At 45.1% G+C, this 15548-nt stretch overlaps 1 protein-coding gene across 1 annotated transcript; it reads right to left on the reverse strand.

Annotated features, from left to right (window-relative positions):
- Positions 1-2408: 2408 nt before the first annotated feature.
- EFCAB12 (EF-hand calcium binding domain 12) lies at positions 2409-15548 on the reverse strand. The gene is made up of 8 exons (XM_034777605.1): positions 13314-15548; positions 12094-12288; positions 10761-10923; positions 8598-8827; positions 6714-6927; positions 5970-6135; positions 4632-4727; positions 2409-3735 (listed from the first exon to the last, which is right to left on the reverse strand). The coding sequence occupies exons 1-8, from the start codon at positions 13824-13826 to the stop codon at positions 3489-3491; spliced, it is 1824 nt and encodes a 607-aa protein (XP_034633496.1). The 5' UTR covers positions 13827-15548; the 3' UTR covers positions 2409-3488.

The raw sequence follows: 15548 nt of genomic DNA on the forward strand, positions 1-15548 counted from the left end.
CCCCCCCCCGAACTCCCGACCCCCCCCCCGTCTCTTGACTGCCCCCTCCAGAAGCTCCCCTGCCCCTTCTCCTGCCCCCTGGCCCCCTTACCCTGCCGCTCAGAACATGGTGTTGGGCTCTGTGCAGAGCCGGACACGTGGCTGCGCTCCCCAGCGCAACACACAACCCGGTCCCTGCCCCCACACAGTGCTGCCGGAGCGGGGCACTGGGCTGCAGGGGAGGAGGAGCAAACGGCCCAGCAGGCCGGCTGGCTCAGAATGCGGGGGAGGGAGGGGCAGGGAAGAGGAGCTCTACAGCTGCTCCAGAGTCCAGCCCGGCAAGCTGCAGGGGAAGGGCTCTGGCTGCCAGAGCCCCCATGCGAGCGGCTGATTTTCCTGCAGCCTTCCCAGCTGCGCCTCGCTCTGCATGGGGGGGAAATCCCAGACATTTTGAGTGATTTACAAATTCCCCCCCGGACGCTATTTTTAACACAAAAAGGAGGACATGTCCGGGTAAATGCGGACGAATGGTAACCCTAGTTTCAGTCCTCCTGCAACTGGATCCAGTTGGCTCATGTAATTAGTGATATTTTTGGACAGGATGTAAAACTAATCTGGGAAGTTTTGGCTGCCCTGGTAATTAGAAAAGACCTGGCACTTATCACGAGACTAGCTCTTTGCCCTGAGGATTTAACCAAATCTAGGTACAGTAACTGCATTCTGTGTCCCTGCATTGCCCTTGCAATTCTAGTTCTTGAAATGTATCCCTTAGTTCCCTGCTTAGAAGTAGGCTTGGGAGAATTTGACAGTCACTATAGGATACCAGCAAAGGAATAAATTGGTATTTTTCTAATAATTTTACTTTAGGGTGAGGTTACCTTATATGACTGGGATTAAGTCCACATGGCTATATGAGGTTGTTTGCTGCCTCTCTTATAGGATGCACCTGGGAGATCCAGGTACCTACCCCAATAGGGCTGAACCATAAAATGAAATGAGTTAATGGATTCTAAGCAGGGACTCAAGTGGGGCTCTGTTGAGTGGATGTACTTTTAGAGAACCTTGGGACTAGAATGTTTTTAAAGCTTTCAATGGTATATCAAGTCTTTGGGAACATATTTTATCTGTTTATACCTTTTCCTTCAGAATCCCATTTATACCCTTGCTAAGCTTGTTTGAGGATCCTATCATATTTTTGTAAGATCCTATCTCTATCCTCTCCTGTAGGGATATCCTAGTTCTAGAATCCAGTCTTGTAAGTACCTATGTAACTGTTTTAACTTTAAACTCCTGAGTAGACTCTGGAAGTTAATAGGACTACTCGTGTGCTTAAAATTAAGTATCTGCATAAAGGGGGCCCTAATTATGGCTTTAAGCTCTGTGTGGAGCAGGGGTTATTAGAGGAGCACAGACAGAGAACTTGTAAAGACTACCACACCAACCTGCTTTAAGGTGTATTTCAATAGTAGCAGATGATGTCTGCAAAGCACTCTAGGATCTCTTGGGATGTTATACTTTGTAATTTTCTGTTAAAATGGCAGCACACTGCTGGTCATTTGCTCCTGGTCCCACATCTCCCCAGTGATGCTGTTGATCATCAGTTAACGTTCCACTTGAGCCTGATCAGTATTATCACATGCTGGCACATTCTCTTGAATTTCACTTGGGTCGCTCAGCAATGAAGTAGGTGCATTCAACCTGCTGAGCAGACATCACCCTTAGAATTGTAAACTCTGAAAGTTTCCAATGTGACTAGTGATTTAACAGTTTGAATAAACCCATTTATTGTTTCATATGTTCAAAGGCCAGAAGGGGCCATTGTGATCATCTACTCTGACCTCTTACACAGCACAGGCCAGTGAACTTCCCCAAGATAATTCCTAGAGCAGATCTTTAAAAAATAAATAAATAAACCCATCGTGTACATTGTATTTTATGAATAAAGCCACAACTTAATGTAAAAAACAAACTTGATTTTTATTTTTTGAGACATTTTTGTAACTACACTTTTCTGATTGGCACCAGCTATTCACAGTACTGTGAGGTGCATAACATTCAATGTTCTAAAACTTTTCTATTTACTAACTAGCCTGTTCATAAATATTTTCAAGGAAAGATCTTTATGCCTGGAACTGTCTGGTTAAATTGTATACAGCATAGCTAAATAACCATAATCCATGTTACTGAGAGATCTCCATAAATTCCATTTGATTGCTACCTGTGCTGTGTTTTGAAGAAAGAGAATACAGTTCAAAATGAATAGCTAAAACATGCATTCCGTATAGTATGAAAACTCTGCGTCAGAACCTGCTGTTGAAAAATGTTTTAAAATAAAATTCCCTTCTCTATGAGATTGGCCTTTTTTTTTTTTTTTTTTTTTGCAGGGGAGGAGAAAGGTACATTTATTTATTTATATCTATATTTAAATCTTTCATCAGCCTGTTAAATTAAATTGGGGTCACTATCCCCCCATCTCTGGCTGAGCAGGTGGCGGTTAAAGATCCCATCATGCTGCTCAAAGGGGCCGGGATAAGACCAGTGTCCCAACAACCAGTGTTCCTTCTCTCATAGTCTAGTGTCCCCAGGCTGCGTGAGAATTGGCAGGTTTCAAGTGTTGGTCCATCAAGACATTTTTATCATGGAAATCAAAATCCTTCTGAACAGGTACAGTGTGGGCAGCAGGAGAGCACGTTTCCCCTCCCCTCCCACCCCCCTGTGCCTTGACCCTGACCTCTACGGGTGTGACAGGTTAGTTTAGTCACCATCATGGTCCACTCACTCTTCCATCCCAAGGCTGCCAATAAGTGCGGCTAGTTGTGATGGCAGTTTTTGTGACTTGGATCTATCTGCTGGTGGAAACTAGACTGAGACTTGCCAAGTGCATTTTACATGGGTCACCAAAGAGCTGGATTCGAATCACAGGAACAGAGGAATTGCCAGATTCAATCAGATCTGAGTGTAATATCCTGTCTTGGACAGTGGCTACCACCAGACGCTCCAGTGGAAAGTGCAAGAAACTCTACAATAGGTGCATGTGGAATAATCTGACCCCCAAATTAGGTTTTATCCTGATCCTTAATAGTTAGTTTGGTTTTTGTCCTGAAAGATGAGGTTAATATCTCTCCCAGAATTTTTATTAGCATTAACTATTATAAGTCTAGATATTCTTGTTATCTTTATGAATGCTCCATCCCTTTTTGAATCTTTCTAAATTCTTAGCCTCAACAATGTCTTATGGTGCTGAGTTCCACAGACTAATATTATCAGTTTTGAATTTGCCACCTTTCAATTTCATTGACTGTCCCCAGGTATTGTGTTATGAGTCACAAGGAACAGAAACTTGCCAATCTAGAAGTCAACTGCTCCGTCAAGACCCCCATAACTTTGGGAAGGCGTACTTTTATAGCTTTGATAGCTTTATTTTGCTTATGATGGTGGCCTAAGTCCACGGAGGTGACTGAGGGATCACAAAGCTTTCATTATGCATAGCATTACTGTCCCAGACAACATCAATACTTTTGAGTCTCAGTATTTCCATAGGTCACGTATCCCTGGTCACTCATTGGCCAGCTGCGGTGTGGGTTGTAGACACCAGGATAGACAGGTGGTGTTGGACGAACATAGCTGAACAGGGCATGCTCCTGACTAGGCTCTATCTGTGGGAGGTAAATACGCAGCTTGTCCAGAAGGTGACCTGGCCAGAAGTTATTGTCGTGAGACTTGTAGCTCAGATTAGACCACTTCGCATGCAGATGTCTGAAAAATATGAGCTAAATTATCAATAACATATTTATATAATGCCTTTCACTTAAAGAAACCAAAATGCTCAATTAATTATATTCACTGTCCAGGGATTTCTTTAGCCATCACTGAAATGCAGCCAATTGTGGGGTGGAACGTGGCAGCTGTTTAACAGGAACATGGCAGAACAGCTCAGGATAGAAAGTGGCAGAGAGCCACATACTGAAATTAAACCAGTCATGGGTGGCAGGTATCATAGGCTGGGGGAGGCTGTGCCTTCCCAAACAGCCTGGCATGGCCATGGCCGCACTCCATCCTCAGCCCCCCTCCTGCAGTTCCTGGCGCTCTGCCCTGGCCTGGGCGGCCTGCCACGGGGACTCGGGGCAGCTGGCGCTGGGGCCACGCTGCCCGCCTAGCGCTTGGACCATGTCACCGGGCCGCCAGAGGCTGGGGGCGCTGCGGCCGTGCTGCCCAGCGCTCCAGGGCTGGGGCACTGCATCTGGGCTGCCCAGTGACACAGCGCTGGGGGTGCTCAGGGCTCCTGTGGGGAAGGGGAAAGGGAGAGGGGACTAGCCTCCCCCAATGGCCAGGTCACTGGCCACCCACGACCACAGTACAAATGCAGGCAAAATTATATTAAATTATATGTATTTATAACCCACCATATGGCCACCCATATTCTGGTACAAGTGTATCTACATATGAGGTTATACCAGTATACCTACTCTGTAAAACTATATCAGTATAACTGGTAAAACTCTCCCATACTGACAAGGCTTCAGAACTCCAGTAGCTTCTGAATAAAGCTGTGTCTGACTGGTTGTTGGGAAAAAGTGTTCTTGAAGCCAACTTAGCCATTGGTTGCCTCTGCTTCGCTATTGTATATGGAGTAAACCATTCTCTGCACAGACCTTGTTAACTGTTCATAATCCTCAAATGACATCCAGCTGCCTCTGTATGCCTTCTGCTTTCCATGTAGTTGCCCCTTAATCCCTGTACCATGCATTCTAGCAGGGAAGATCAAACAGGAATCATTTCAAACTATGAATACACTTTTTGGTAGAGATCTCAACCAACAGACTGGAAGCTCATTGGGGAAAATTCCCTTATCTTTCTACATGTCTGTAAATTATCAGGTGTATCCATGGAGCTACATAAATAATAAGGCAGTGGGGAAAGATGCTGAATAAGTAATTGTACATGTGCTAGATGTTCCGTTCAGGTTTTCACCATCATCATGGTACGTAAGAATACTTAACATCTGTATAGCACTTGGTAAGTTCAAGGCACTGTGCAGACATCAATGAAGCAATCCTCCCAATGCCCCATGAGGTAGGTGGGTAAGTAGCACTAGCCCCTTTGTACAGATGACAACACACATTGACACCAGTGCAACAGTGTCAGTGGAACTGAGAGGAGAATCTGGGTCATTCACTGTCATGATCTTATCAGAGGCTGCCCCCGAATCTATTTCATCCCAATACAGATACACACCATATTGGATGCTGTATCATATCTCGCCAGAAGGGCCAGCAAAATGGGGTTTGGGCAAAGAGGAATGAATCACAAGATGGCAGCAGGAACGTTTCCACTCATTGGATTTGATTCCTCTCTTACTTACAACCACGTAAATAGTTGACTTCAGTGGAGTTACTCTGAGTTACACTGTTGTCAAACCAGTGACAGTAACAGGCGAATTGGGCATACTGTGTGTGACTTTCCCTTGTGTCTCATGGACACTGGATCACAGGGCCAACAGGGGAAACTGTATGCTCCATACCTAAAGCAAACATGGTCATCTGCTATAGGGTACACATGCCCTGGAAGAGACACTTGAGCTAGTGAAGGAAAATTCCCACACCCCACCAAAATCAACAACTTTTGCCTCCTTGTCTAAAAAAAAAAAGCCTGAAGCTGCCTACTGATGTTATACCAGCATCCCTTTTAATTATTATTAATAAACTAAGACTGGGGCATTGTGTTAGCATTTGACATACACCAAGTCTCTGCCGCAAAGATCTTGCACTCTAAATAGACAAAGGGCAAGAAGAGAAACAAAGGAACAGAAAAGTGAAGTGATTTGCTCAAGGTCACACAGCCGATCAGTGGCAGAAATTGGAAAAGACCCTGGTCTCCTGATTTCCAGTCCAGTGTTTCAGCCACTAGGCCATGCTGCTGCTTGGAGATAAGTCACTATAGGTTTATAGCCCACTAAGTGGTCCACTACAGTAGAAACTCTTTGAACAAACCCATTTTTGGCGTTCCTTTTTAATGCATTTCTTAATCCTTGTCTGCTTAAAAGCAGTCGTCTTTGGTGGTGACTCCCATCCATTGTTGTATAGGGACCCCCCGGCTGTCTGATCTTCCGCACATATGCTCCTTCTTTTATTATTTTGTCTCCTGGGTACAGCAGGGCTGTCAGCAAAGAACGCAATAAAAACAAAGCAGTAATAATAACTATATGGCACGTGACCTGCTAAACATTTTGAATGGATTATGAGCTCAGTGAAGTGAGGGACTAACAGAAATGGTTTGAGTCTGGCGTAGTGCAGGCAGACCCTGTGCAAGCTTAATCTACAGAGCTCTCCCAGTGCTCTTCAATCCTGACCTGCAGCACTCCTGCTATTCCAGTCCTGCCAGTCCATCTCTTGTCTTCACCTGCAGTATCTCTTGCTAGGCTGAGCTGGAATCTCCTAACACCGCTCTACTCTAGGAGCCTCACTCCTGATTTGGAGCACCGCTTGCTATTCCAATCCTTCCTTAGCGCTCTCAATGTATTTTAATCCTAACCAGCAGCATCCACTGCTAGACCAATCCTGTTGCTATACACGGAACTGCAAATACACCTCATTCTTCACCCATCTATGTTAGCGTCTGTTTCCCACCCATAGGAAACCCTAAAATAAGAGCCACGCATTTGGGCTGGAGGGCAAAGCTTACCCTGAATTGTTCTGAGGTAGCACATTTACAGCAAGCCCGAGGTTTTGCTTTACCTTTTTCCAGGACCTTTTCGGTAAGCGGAATGTTATATTCTTTGCATAATTTGAGACACTGCAGATAGACCATGTAGCAGGTCCTTCGATGCTGATCAATTATTTCCCCCATTTCACTCTCCATTGTAGATGGCAAGCAATGTTCATCAATGGCCTTGTTTCCAGATCTCACCAGTCGACAGCGTTCCATCCATTGTATTGGATTGACCTTGGCCTGCAAGTAAAGGGCAGGTTCCCATTAGAGGAGCTGGATAGAATATTTTCATGGCCAAAGGGCTAAATGAATCCCTGGTGTAATTCCACTCACCTCAGTGAAGTTATGCCAGGGATGACTGTGGCTCAGAAGGCACTGTTTGTGTGTACAAATGGAATTCTGTGCATGCAAAATGGGTAAGTGTGTTTTCATGAGCACAGGCACTGGTTTGTGAATGAAATCCATCTTGTGTAGAGGGCCAGTACAAGGCCCAGGCACACTCATATCCCGCATAAGCCACATTTCGAGTGGTGCATTAGTTGTCTACACAGCAGTGAATTGCACAAGAATTTGCACTAGAAAACACTGTAGTTGTATTTTTCAGAGTTCTTTTGAAACAAATGAGCCTTATAGTTTTGTTCCCCTTGCTCTTGGCATGTCTTTAGCATTAATTTCCATTACAATGTGTGCCCTGGAGATTCATCAAACCCTGGGAGGTGAGATTGTTAGTTTCAGAAGATACAAATAGCTGGGCCAATGCATCCTGATTTTTTTTTTTAAGAACCTCTCCCATCAGTGGTGCTACCTAGTGGTTAGAGCATGCAGTGGTGGGAGAGAGAACTCCTGAGTTCTATTCCCAACTCTGCTACTGACCCATTGTGAGTCCTGCTGCGGGATATATAGAAAAGACAGGACAAAGGGCTTGCAGATATCCCATAGGGATTAATCCTGTTTTGGTGAGCAGATGGAGTAGAAAAGATGACCTTGATGGACTTTCCATTCTGGGATATGTAAATCACTTATATTTAGCTGTGCCTCTATTCACCCCTCTGTAAGAAAGAGAATAAAATACCTATACCTCAGAGTGCTGGAGGCAAAATTAATTGTTTATAAAGGGAGAGCATCAGATAGAAGGTGTCAAGTATCAGGGGGTTGCCGTGTTAGTCTGTATCTACAAAAACAACAAGGAGTCTGGTGGCACCTTAAAGACTAACAGATTTATTTGGGCATAAGCTTTTGTGGGTAAAAACCTCACTTCTTCGGATGCNTTAACGCTGTTAGAAGTTCCTCCTATCCACACCGAACCGGATCACAGACCTCTAACCTATGAGGAAATGGAGGAGATTGGGAAGAGATGCAGAGATAGGAAACGATGGGAGAAGGTACTGCATATCTGCAGAGAAATTATTAATTTACTTATGCTTTGCATTTCAGGCCTTCCCATGTGTCTGACAGATTGAGGATGAAATAGCAGTTTAGAAAAAAACAAACCAAAACAAGGGCTTTTAATGTGAATATTTATTGATTAGTAATCTTTTGCCCTTCTGTATATAGCACCTTCTATCTAAAAAAAACAAGGAGTCTGGTGGCACCTTAAAGACTAACAGATTTATTTGGGCATAAGCTTTTGTGGGTAAAAACCTTTTGTGAGGTTTTTACCCACGAAAGCTTATGCCCAAATAAATCTGTTAGTCTTTAAGGTGCCACCAGACTCCTTGTTTTTTTTAGATAGAAGGTGCTATATACAGAAGGGCAAAAGATTACTAATCAATAAATATTCACATTAAAAGCCCTTGTTTTGGTTTGTTTTTTTCTAAACTGCTATTTCATCCTCAATCTGTCAGACACATGGGAAGGCCTGAAATGCAAAGCATAAGTAAATTAATAATTTCTCTGCAGATATGCAGTACCTTCTCCCATCGTTTCCTATCTCTGCATCTCTTCCCAATCTCCTCCATTTCCTCATAGGTTAGAGGTCTGTGATCCGGTTCGGTGTGGATAGGAGGAACTTCTAACAGCGTTAACTTTGCTCCAGGTTCACTAGGAGCTAGTGGCTGTGTCTCTTTGGTTTTGCCAGCAGCAGATGCTGGCCGACTAACAGTTTTAGAAATAGCTTTTCGGGTGTGAAATCGGGGACATGCTGTAGAATCACAAGAAACGAAGACATTAACTTAGCATGTAGCAGAAAATAAACATCTGACCTGATCAGAACTCATGAAAGAATGAACAACGGGCTTTGCTTTCTGTGCAAATTTTGAGTTAGCAACAGGCTTAGACCGGAGCTCTGGATCCAGATTTGTAGCCAGACCCGCATTTTACAGCTTAACCCACCTCTAGTTTGAAATGATTCCTTAAAGCGTTTTATTGAAAAGTCTTGAAAGTAACTAAAGAGTTCCTGGGTTTATGTTGACCCTCCTCCCTCCACCCCCTTTACTAATGATAACACTCGATTCACAGAGCTTTACAAAAGAGGATGTGTCATTATCCACATTTTATACATCGGGAAACTGAGATACAGAGAGGCAGACTGACTTTTACAAGTAAATCTCTGCCAGGGCCAAAATCCAGATCCCCTGATTCCCCATCTCGCCACTGGACTATGGTACCTTCCACCTTTATTTGAGAGAGAATTTGTTTGACATTAGGTAACGTTGATCATACAGCAGTGTTTCCCAAAGTGCCCATTGCAAGGAGGACTAGATGGGGGCAGAGGGAGTGGAGAGACCAGAACTAGCTTGGGGGGTGGGGGAAGAGCAGACGGTGGCAAGAGCTCTCCATTATTCTCCAGACGCTGACTTGCAACTTTCTGTTTGAAAAAAAGAAAGTCTCTCGCTGTTATGATTTCACCATCAAAATGTGACCCGAACATAACCAAGGCAGTGGTGTCTGCCTAAAATAGCAGGGAGCTTGAAACAATAGCTTAGCTGCATGAGCTGCCTTGTTCGGCTCAGTGGCTGCTCGCTCAGAAGCCAAGGATGATGCTTTAAACGTCAACATCGTTAACCATTTAAAAGGCCATAAGAAAAGAGAGGGAGGATCATATTATGAGGACTTAAAATAAGGGGAGCCCTTTAATGACACACGGCAGAGTTGGAGAATGGTGTGGTGTCTGATTTCATTTTCCTGAGTGGAAGCTCAACTTGGAAGTGCTTGGCAAATGCTGCCTTCTGTCACATTCCTTCAGAATCAGACCTTTGTTTCGCAGCAACGGTGATAGAGATAGGCCCGAACTGGGGGAGAACTAAATTGTAACCCTCCAAATAAGTGTTTGTAGGAAACATCTGAGCACAGGACTTGTTGTGGGGCACCCTGAGTTCTATTCCGAGCTCCAACACTGACTCACCATTGGGCCTTGGGCAAGTCACTTAACCTCTCTGTGCCTCAGTTTACTCAGCTATACAATACAAATAATGATGCTTACCCCAGTGGGATATTTGTCTTTAATCCTAATACTTTAATAATACTGTGGCCTTCTCTAGTGTCTTTCCTCTGAGGCTCTCAAAGCATTTCAGAAATACCAATTAATTGCTCTGAGGAATAAGTTAATTTTTGCAGGGTATTTTGAAGCTGTAAAGTGCTACGTATTTCTCAGCACTTTTAGGCATTTCTCCTTTCACCTCTTGACTGGTGAGACTGTAGCATAAGGTAACACGTGTACACGAACAAGCTTTCACGTAGAGATGAGCCAAGGAAGTTGGGTTTTGCAAAACCAGGGGTGGCTTGAATCTTGGGTCCATTCTATCCAAAATCCCAGAGTTTGAGTGGAAGGGCATTTGTGTCAAAGGTTCTAGTTTTCAGCCATCTGGCTGGAGGGGGCCAAGAATGTCAACCAAATTCTGGAAAGGATATTAAACTTAGGGTTTAAGCAAATCTCTATTAATGACCAGGATGAGACCTAATGTGGGGGCAGATTATCCCACATCTGCTACTGTGGGCATCTTACTCTTCATGTGAAGCATCTGCTGCTGCCCATTGTCGGAGACAGGATATTGTACTAAATGGACCCAGTGTGGCGATTCCCATGCTCCTAAGAATGAAGAATAATTTTCCTACCGCAAGTTCCTTTTTCTTACCTGTTTTTCTCTCCCCAGGTTGTTTCGTCTGATCTCTCATTGTATCCAGCCATATATTTTGACATTCAACCAGATCGTCACTGGTTATAAAATTCCCACGTTTTGAAGAAGTAAGGAAGATGATCACATCTTCCAGGTCATTGTCACTGATAGGGACTTTGGCCTTTAAAAAGAAAAAAATTCAAATGTGATCATAATAAGATTGAAGGCTGCCATAAAGCCCTTGGGACCAGTTCTGAAGTTGCTCCATGTGCACTACTACCATGGTATTGAAAGATGGTGTTGAAAGATGCTGGCTGGAGAATCACAGAATCATAGAAATGTAGGTCTGAAGGGATCTCGAGAAATTATCAAGTCCCACTCCCTGTGCTGTGGCAGGACCATATAAACCTAGACCATCCCTGACTTTCCAGTGATGGGATTCTACAACCTCATTCCAGACATTAACTATTCTTAAAGTTAGAATTTTTTCTCTAATATCAAACCTGAATCTCCCTTGCTGCAGATTAAGCCCATTACCTCTTGGAATTAAGATCCATGGAGTCTACTCCAAGCTTTGCCACTGAGAGGCTGGGTGGCCTTGGACAAGTCACTTTGCATCTTTGGCCTTCAGTTTCAACATCTGTCAAATGAGTATTGTTACTAGACATATTAGAGTAACATCTAATGGCACCAACTGAGATCAAGGCTGTGTTGTGGTAGGCACTGTACACATAAATTGTAAATGACAGTCCACAGACAAAGGGTGGTAGGAGAAATTGAGGTACAAAGAGGTGAAGTGACTTACTCAAGTCACACAGCAGGCCCGCAAGACAGCCAGGAATAGAACTTAGGTGTCTGGAGTCCAGTCCAGCACCCTCCCCACTGGACCATTGCTTCTCCATTCACACACCCCTACCTCACAGCTTGGGTTGTGAGGCTAATTAATGGTCTGTAAAGCATCTTGAGCTCCCTCAGACTGAAGGAACCTATATTATCACTGTTATGGAAACCAACAGCAGATCTGCACATAGGGCAGAATCCGAATTGGCCTGTGAGTTTCTTTTGGACAATGTGGCTGTGGGTTTCGTCCTCAGCTGTGATTCACACACTCTTGGGTCATCTAAATATGCACATAAATTCTCTTTCCCTTCTCCCTACAGATTTTCACAGGTTGTGGAGTAAAATCTCTGAAGATTAATTCCCCATAGATCATTTCTAAAATCAGTGTAACCATGGGGAGAGGAGGACCCATTGTTGTGAGATCAGCCCTTCTCGTTGGCTTCAGGGGAGTTACACTGACAGAACTAGGGCAGAATTTCAGCCTTATATTCTTAACCTGTTTTCTCCATACCCCCTTGATAACTTTAATGAAGTCTGATCTCATGAACTGCTTCTTGTCCTTATCCGCCTTCCTGAATAAGTCCACCATCTTGAGCTTTTGTTTGTGCAGAAGGTTATGCAGGGTGATGAGGGACTGGGGATAGGGAGCGTTGATAATGGGGATGACTCTTCTTCGAGGAGGCAGGTCGTGCTTTGGCAGCAGGTTCTGGAAGAGATTGAAGAATAATCATGAGATCAGTTTCATCCTAATGAGAAATTCAATCAGGACATGGAAGTGTGAAGAGTGTAAAGTGATGGAGGATCAGCTGGTATAAATGGGTACAGCTCCATTGACATTAATGGAGTTATACTGATTTACACCAGTAAAAGACCTGGCCCTGGTATGTTCCATACCCCTCAAGATGACCTTATTTTGGATTCAGTCTTTCCTCACCCTGACCAGAGGCCATATAATCCCCTCTGCCTCCATGGTCAGCAGGAACTGGAGTCCAGGAGGCTTTTCCTGGAGACCCACGAGACGGAAGTGCTGCCTCTGCAGTACTGTTCCACATTTACCCCTGTCCCCAACACCGCCCAAGTCACTCCATGAGGACTATGCATAGTGCAGGCAGTGCTGATGGAAGAGGTCGGGACTGGATGGGAGGGCCAGCAATAGACAGTTTTGAACTTCCTGGATGCCCAGAGGTTGTATTGGGGAGGAATTCAGCAGCACCAACCTGCAGGGTCTTTCACCACAGGGTTTTCACTATAGTTGCTGCAAAAGCTGCTTTGCCAGGGCCCAGCATCAGGGGAGCAGGGAGTTAGTACACAGAGGAACTTCAGATGGACTGCTCTGTGCCCTGTCAGCCTGCAGCTTTAAGGGATGGAATGTCCAGCTAATTCCAGGGAAGTGCAGCTGCTGCCCCAAAAGGTAGAATTTCAGAGAAACTCCTCCAATACAGCCTGGCTGAATTACCTCTTCCTATGCAGAAGTAACCAGTCTCCAGGGGAACAATCTGAATAGGTTGGTTGTATAATTGTCTCACTTTCTGTAATTTTACTGATGAGAATCTGCAAGGATACGGGACTGACACTAGCACCCATAGAAAGAGAACTTACCTGACTGCCCTCCAATCTCCCTCTGTTCAGCTACAGTTGTTAAATTCAAATGATCAGTGTAATAGTGAGGTGTGACTTCCAGGTGCGGCAGTGCAGTAATTCAAAGGGCCGAGGAATGAGGCCTACACTTACTTCAAGATTTCTGGTCGCAGCTAACTGCCTTTCAGCCTTCCTCATTGCTCTGCAGTTTTGTAAGTTTTCCAGGACTCTATCTTCTTGCTCACTGGTGCAAAGTTTTTGACGTAGCCATTTTTCAACATCCACAAGGCTATCCAGTTGAGACCGGAGCTTTCTCCTTTCCGTTATCCAAGCTTCCAGCTTTGGTAGATCATCTCCTGCCTCTGAAGGTTCTTCTGGAGTGTGGGGACAGCTTTCTACCTCAGGGGTCACTTGCCAGGCAGAAGCTTCTTCCTTTTCATCGATGGCAGTGGTCTGAATGGGTTTTGAACCATCAGAAGCTGGTCTTACCATTGGAGGCGCGATAATAATGCGACGTCTGGATTTGGGTGGCCCAAATTTACTTGGTTTCACTTTAAAGAAAAACTTTGGATACAAATCTCTGAGTTTGTATTGTTTAAAACAGTGCTGTAAGACCAGTTCCGGCTTGACGCTGGTAGTGTCTCTGAGCAAATCTTCCCCAGTCATGGTGTCCCCTTAACTAAAACCAGATAAATTGTTTCAAAATTCAGTGTGTCAAACTCTATGGTGTTAATTTTGCTTCGAAATATTTGTGGGATCCTTAAAAAAATGACAATGAGCTGAAATCAGATATGACCTTCCAAAGCTAAGATGAAATAATGCATGATACAATAAAAAGGAACCTAGATGGACACTACTGTGAAGACAGTGCAGACCTCCTTTGTAATAAAATATAAGAAATTAATCGTGACATTTACATTTCACCTTTCAGAGCACTGGACAGGGACTCAGGAGACGTGGGTTCAATTCCTGGCTCTGCCACTGACCTGCTGGATGACACCTGTAAAATGGGGATAATGATACTGAACTACTTGTAAAGCACTTTGAGATCTATGAATGAAAAGTGCAATGTGAAAGCTTCGTATTATAACTATTTCATCACAAGAGAGGTTGAGGAGGAGTGTCAATATGAAGTTAGAAATGGGCTGGTCTTGTATTATTTGGTAGTTTTGGTCCAGTAAAAGAGTAAAAAACACAATAATTCATCACACAACAGGCTCCTGAACTCTGGGATCTCTCTAGTCCTCATCTGTGTTTATTAGTATTCACAAAGTATAGGGCATGACATCACAACCCTGGAAGAGGCTCAGATTATCATGCTAATTTTCTAGTGCTTCATATTGCTTTAGAGCAAGCGTAAGTGGTAGCATCGTCTTATTTGATATGTATGCACGCGTTTCCTGCAGCCATCAGCAAAATGAAATTTGCTTCATTTTATAAAATATTTAGCCCCTACCTCAAGAACCAGACCAGCCAGTTCCGTGTTCCTAATGCCAAGCTGACAACCTCAAGATGATGCTGGAATTTTTTAAAACGCTTGACTGGAGAGCAGGCATTACTATGCTGAGGCTGGAGTGAGTGACAGCGGCTAAGGTCCCTGCTGTAGCCATCAGACCCAGCGTCTCAAGCTAAACTGTCTCAGCAGAGTCAAGCCAGAGTGGACCGGTTCTTAGCGAGAAGGGGCTGCTAATGGGCGTGGCGCTGGCACCTTTCCTTCCCATGCAGCTGCAAAACAGCGGAGACTTCCAGGCTGCCAGGCCAGAGTCCTGCCCTACCTGGCGGCTCCCGGAACAGGCTGGCAAGTCTGCACCCAGCTCTACCGCGCCGGCCCGTGGGCAGGCAGCGAGGGAAGGCGCCGTTCGCAGGGGGGGCCCACAAGGTAGCTGCGGCTGCCCCCCTCAGGGGCACGGGACGGGAGGCAGGAGCAGGCACCCGCCCCGGCTTCTCTCACTTGCATTGTCGCTGGTGCAGAGCCTGGGAAGTGTTGCAGTTTGGAGACCATAGCAACGGCCCCGCGTCCTGGCTCCTGATTGGCCGAGGAGGGATCGGGCTGGATGTTGTGTGGGCGACAAGTCACACACTTGCTGGTCGGCCACGCGTCCATCTCCCCTGCCCCTGAGCTGGCCGGGAGCAGCCAGTGCCCGGGGCAGGCACACAGGGACTCCGCTGGCTGGGAACCCTCAGTTTAGCCCCCCCGTGGCCAGGGTGAAGGGACCCCTGCCTGTGGCATCCCGATTGCTGTGAGACCTCAGGTTCTGCGCTCCCTGTTTGCATGTAGGTGTTTGTGTGTCTTGTTTATAATGACCGAGGAGCACATAGTCAAAGGCTTTTCCCAGCAGAGGGCTTTGGCATTGTATTAATATCTATAATGCATAGCTTCTCCGCCAA

This window comes from Trachemys scripta, chromosome 7 (genome assembly GCF_013100865.1).
Source record: "Trachemys scripta elegans isolate TJP31775 chromosome 7, CAS_Tse_1.0, whole genome shotgun sequence".
Classification (NCBI taxonomy): Eukaryota; Metazoa; Chordata; order Testudines; family Emydidae; genus Trachemys; species Trachemys scripta.

What these genes read in the sequence shown, in the direction of transcription:
- EFCAB12 (XM_034777605.1), bottom strand. Translation starts at nt 13,826, where the DNA reads ATGACTGGGGAAGATTTGCTCAGAGACACTACCAGCGTCAAGCCGGAA. An exon ending in TCATTAAAGTTATCAAGGGG is followed by an intron (nt 10,924 to 12,093) that starts GTATGGAGAAAA and finishes TTCTTTTTAAAG; the next exon opens with GCCAAAGTCCCTATCAGTGA. An exon ending in AAAAGGAACGCCAAAAATGG is followed by an intron (nt 4,728 to 5,969) that starts GTTTGTTCAAAG and finishes CTTCCCTGCTAG; the next exon opens with AATGCATGGTACAGGGATTA.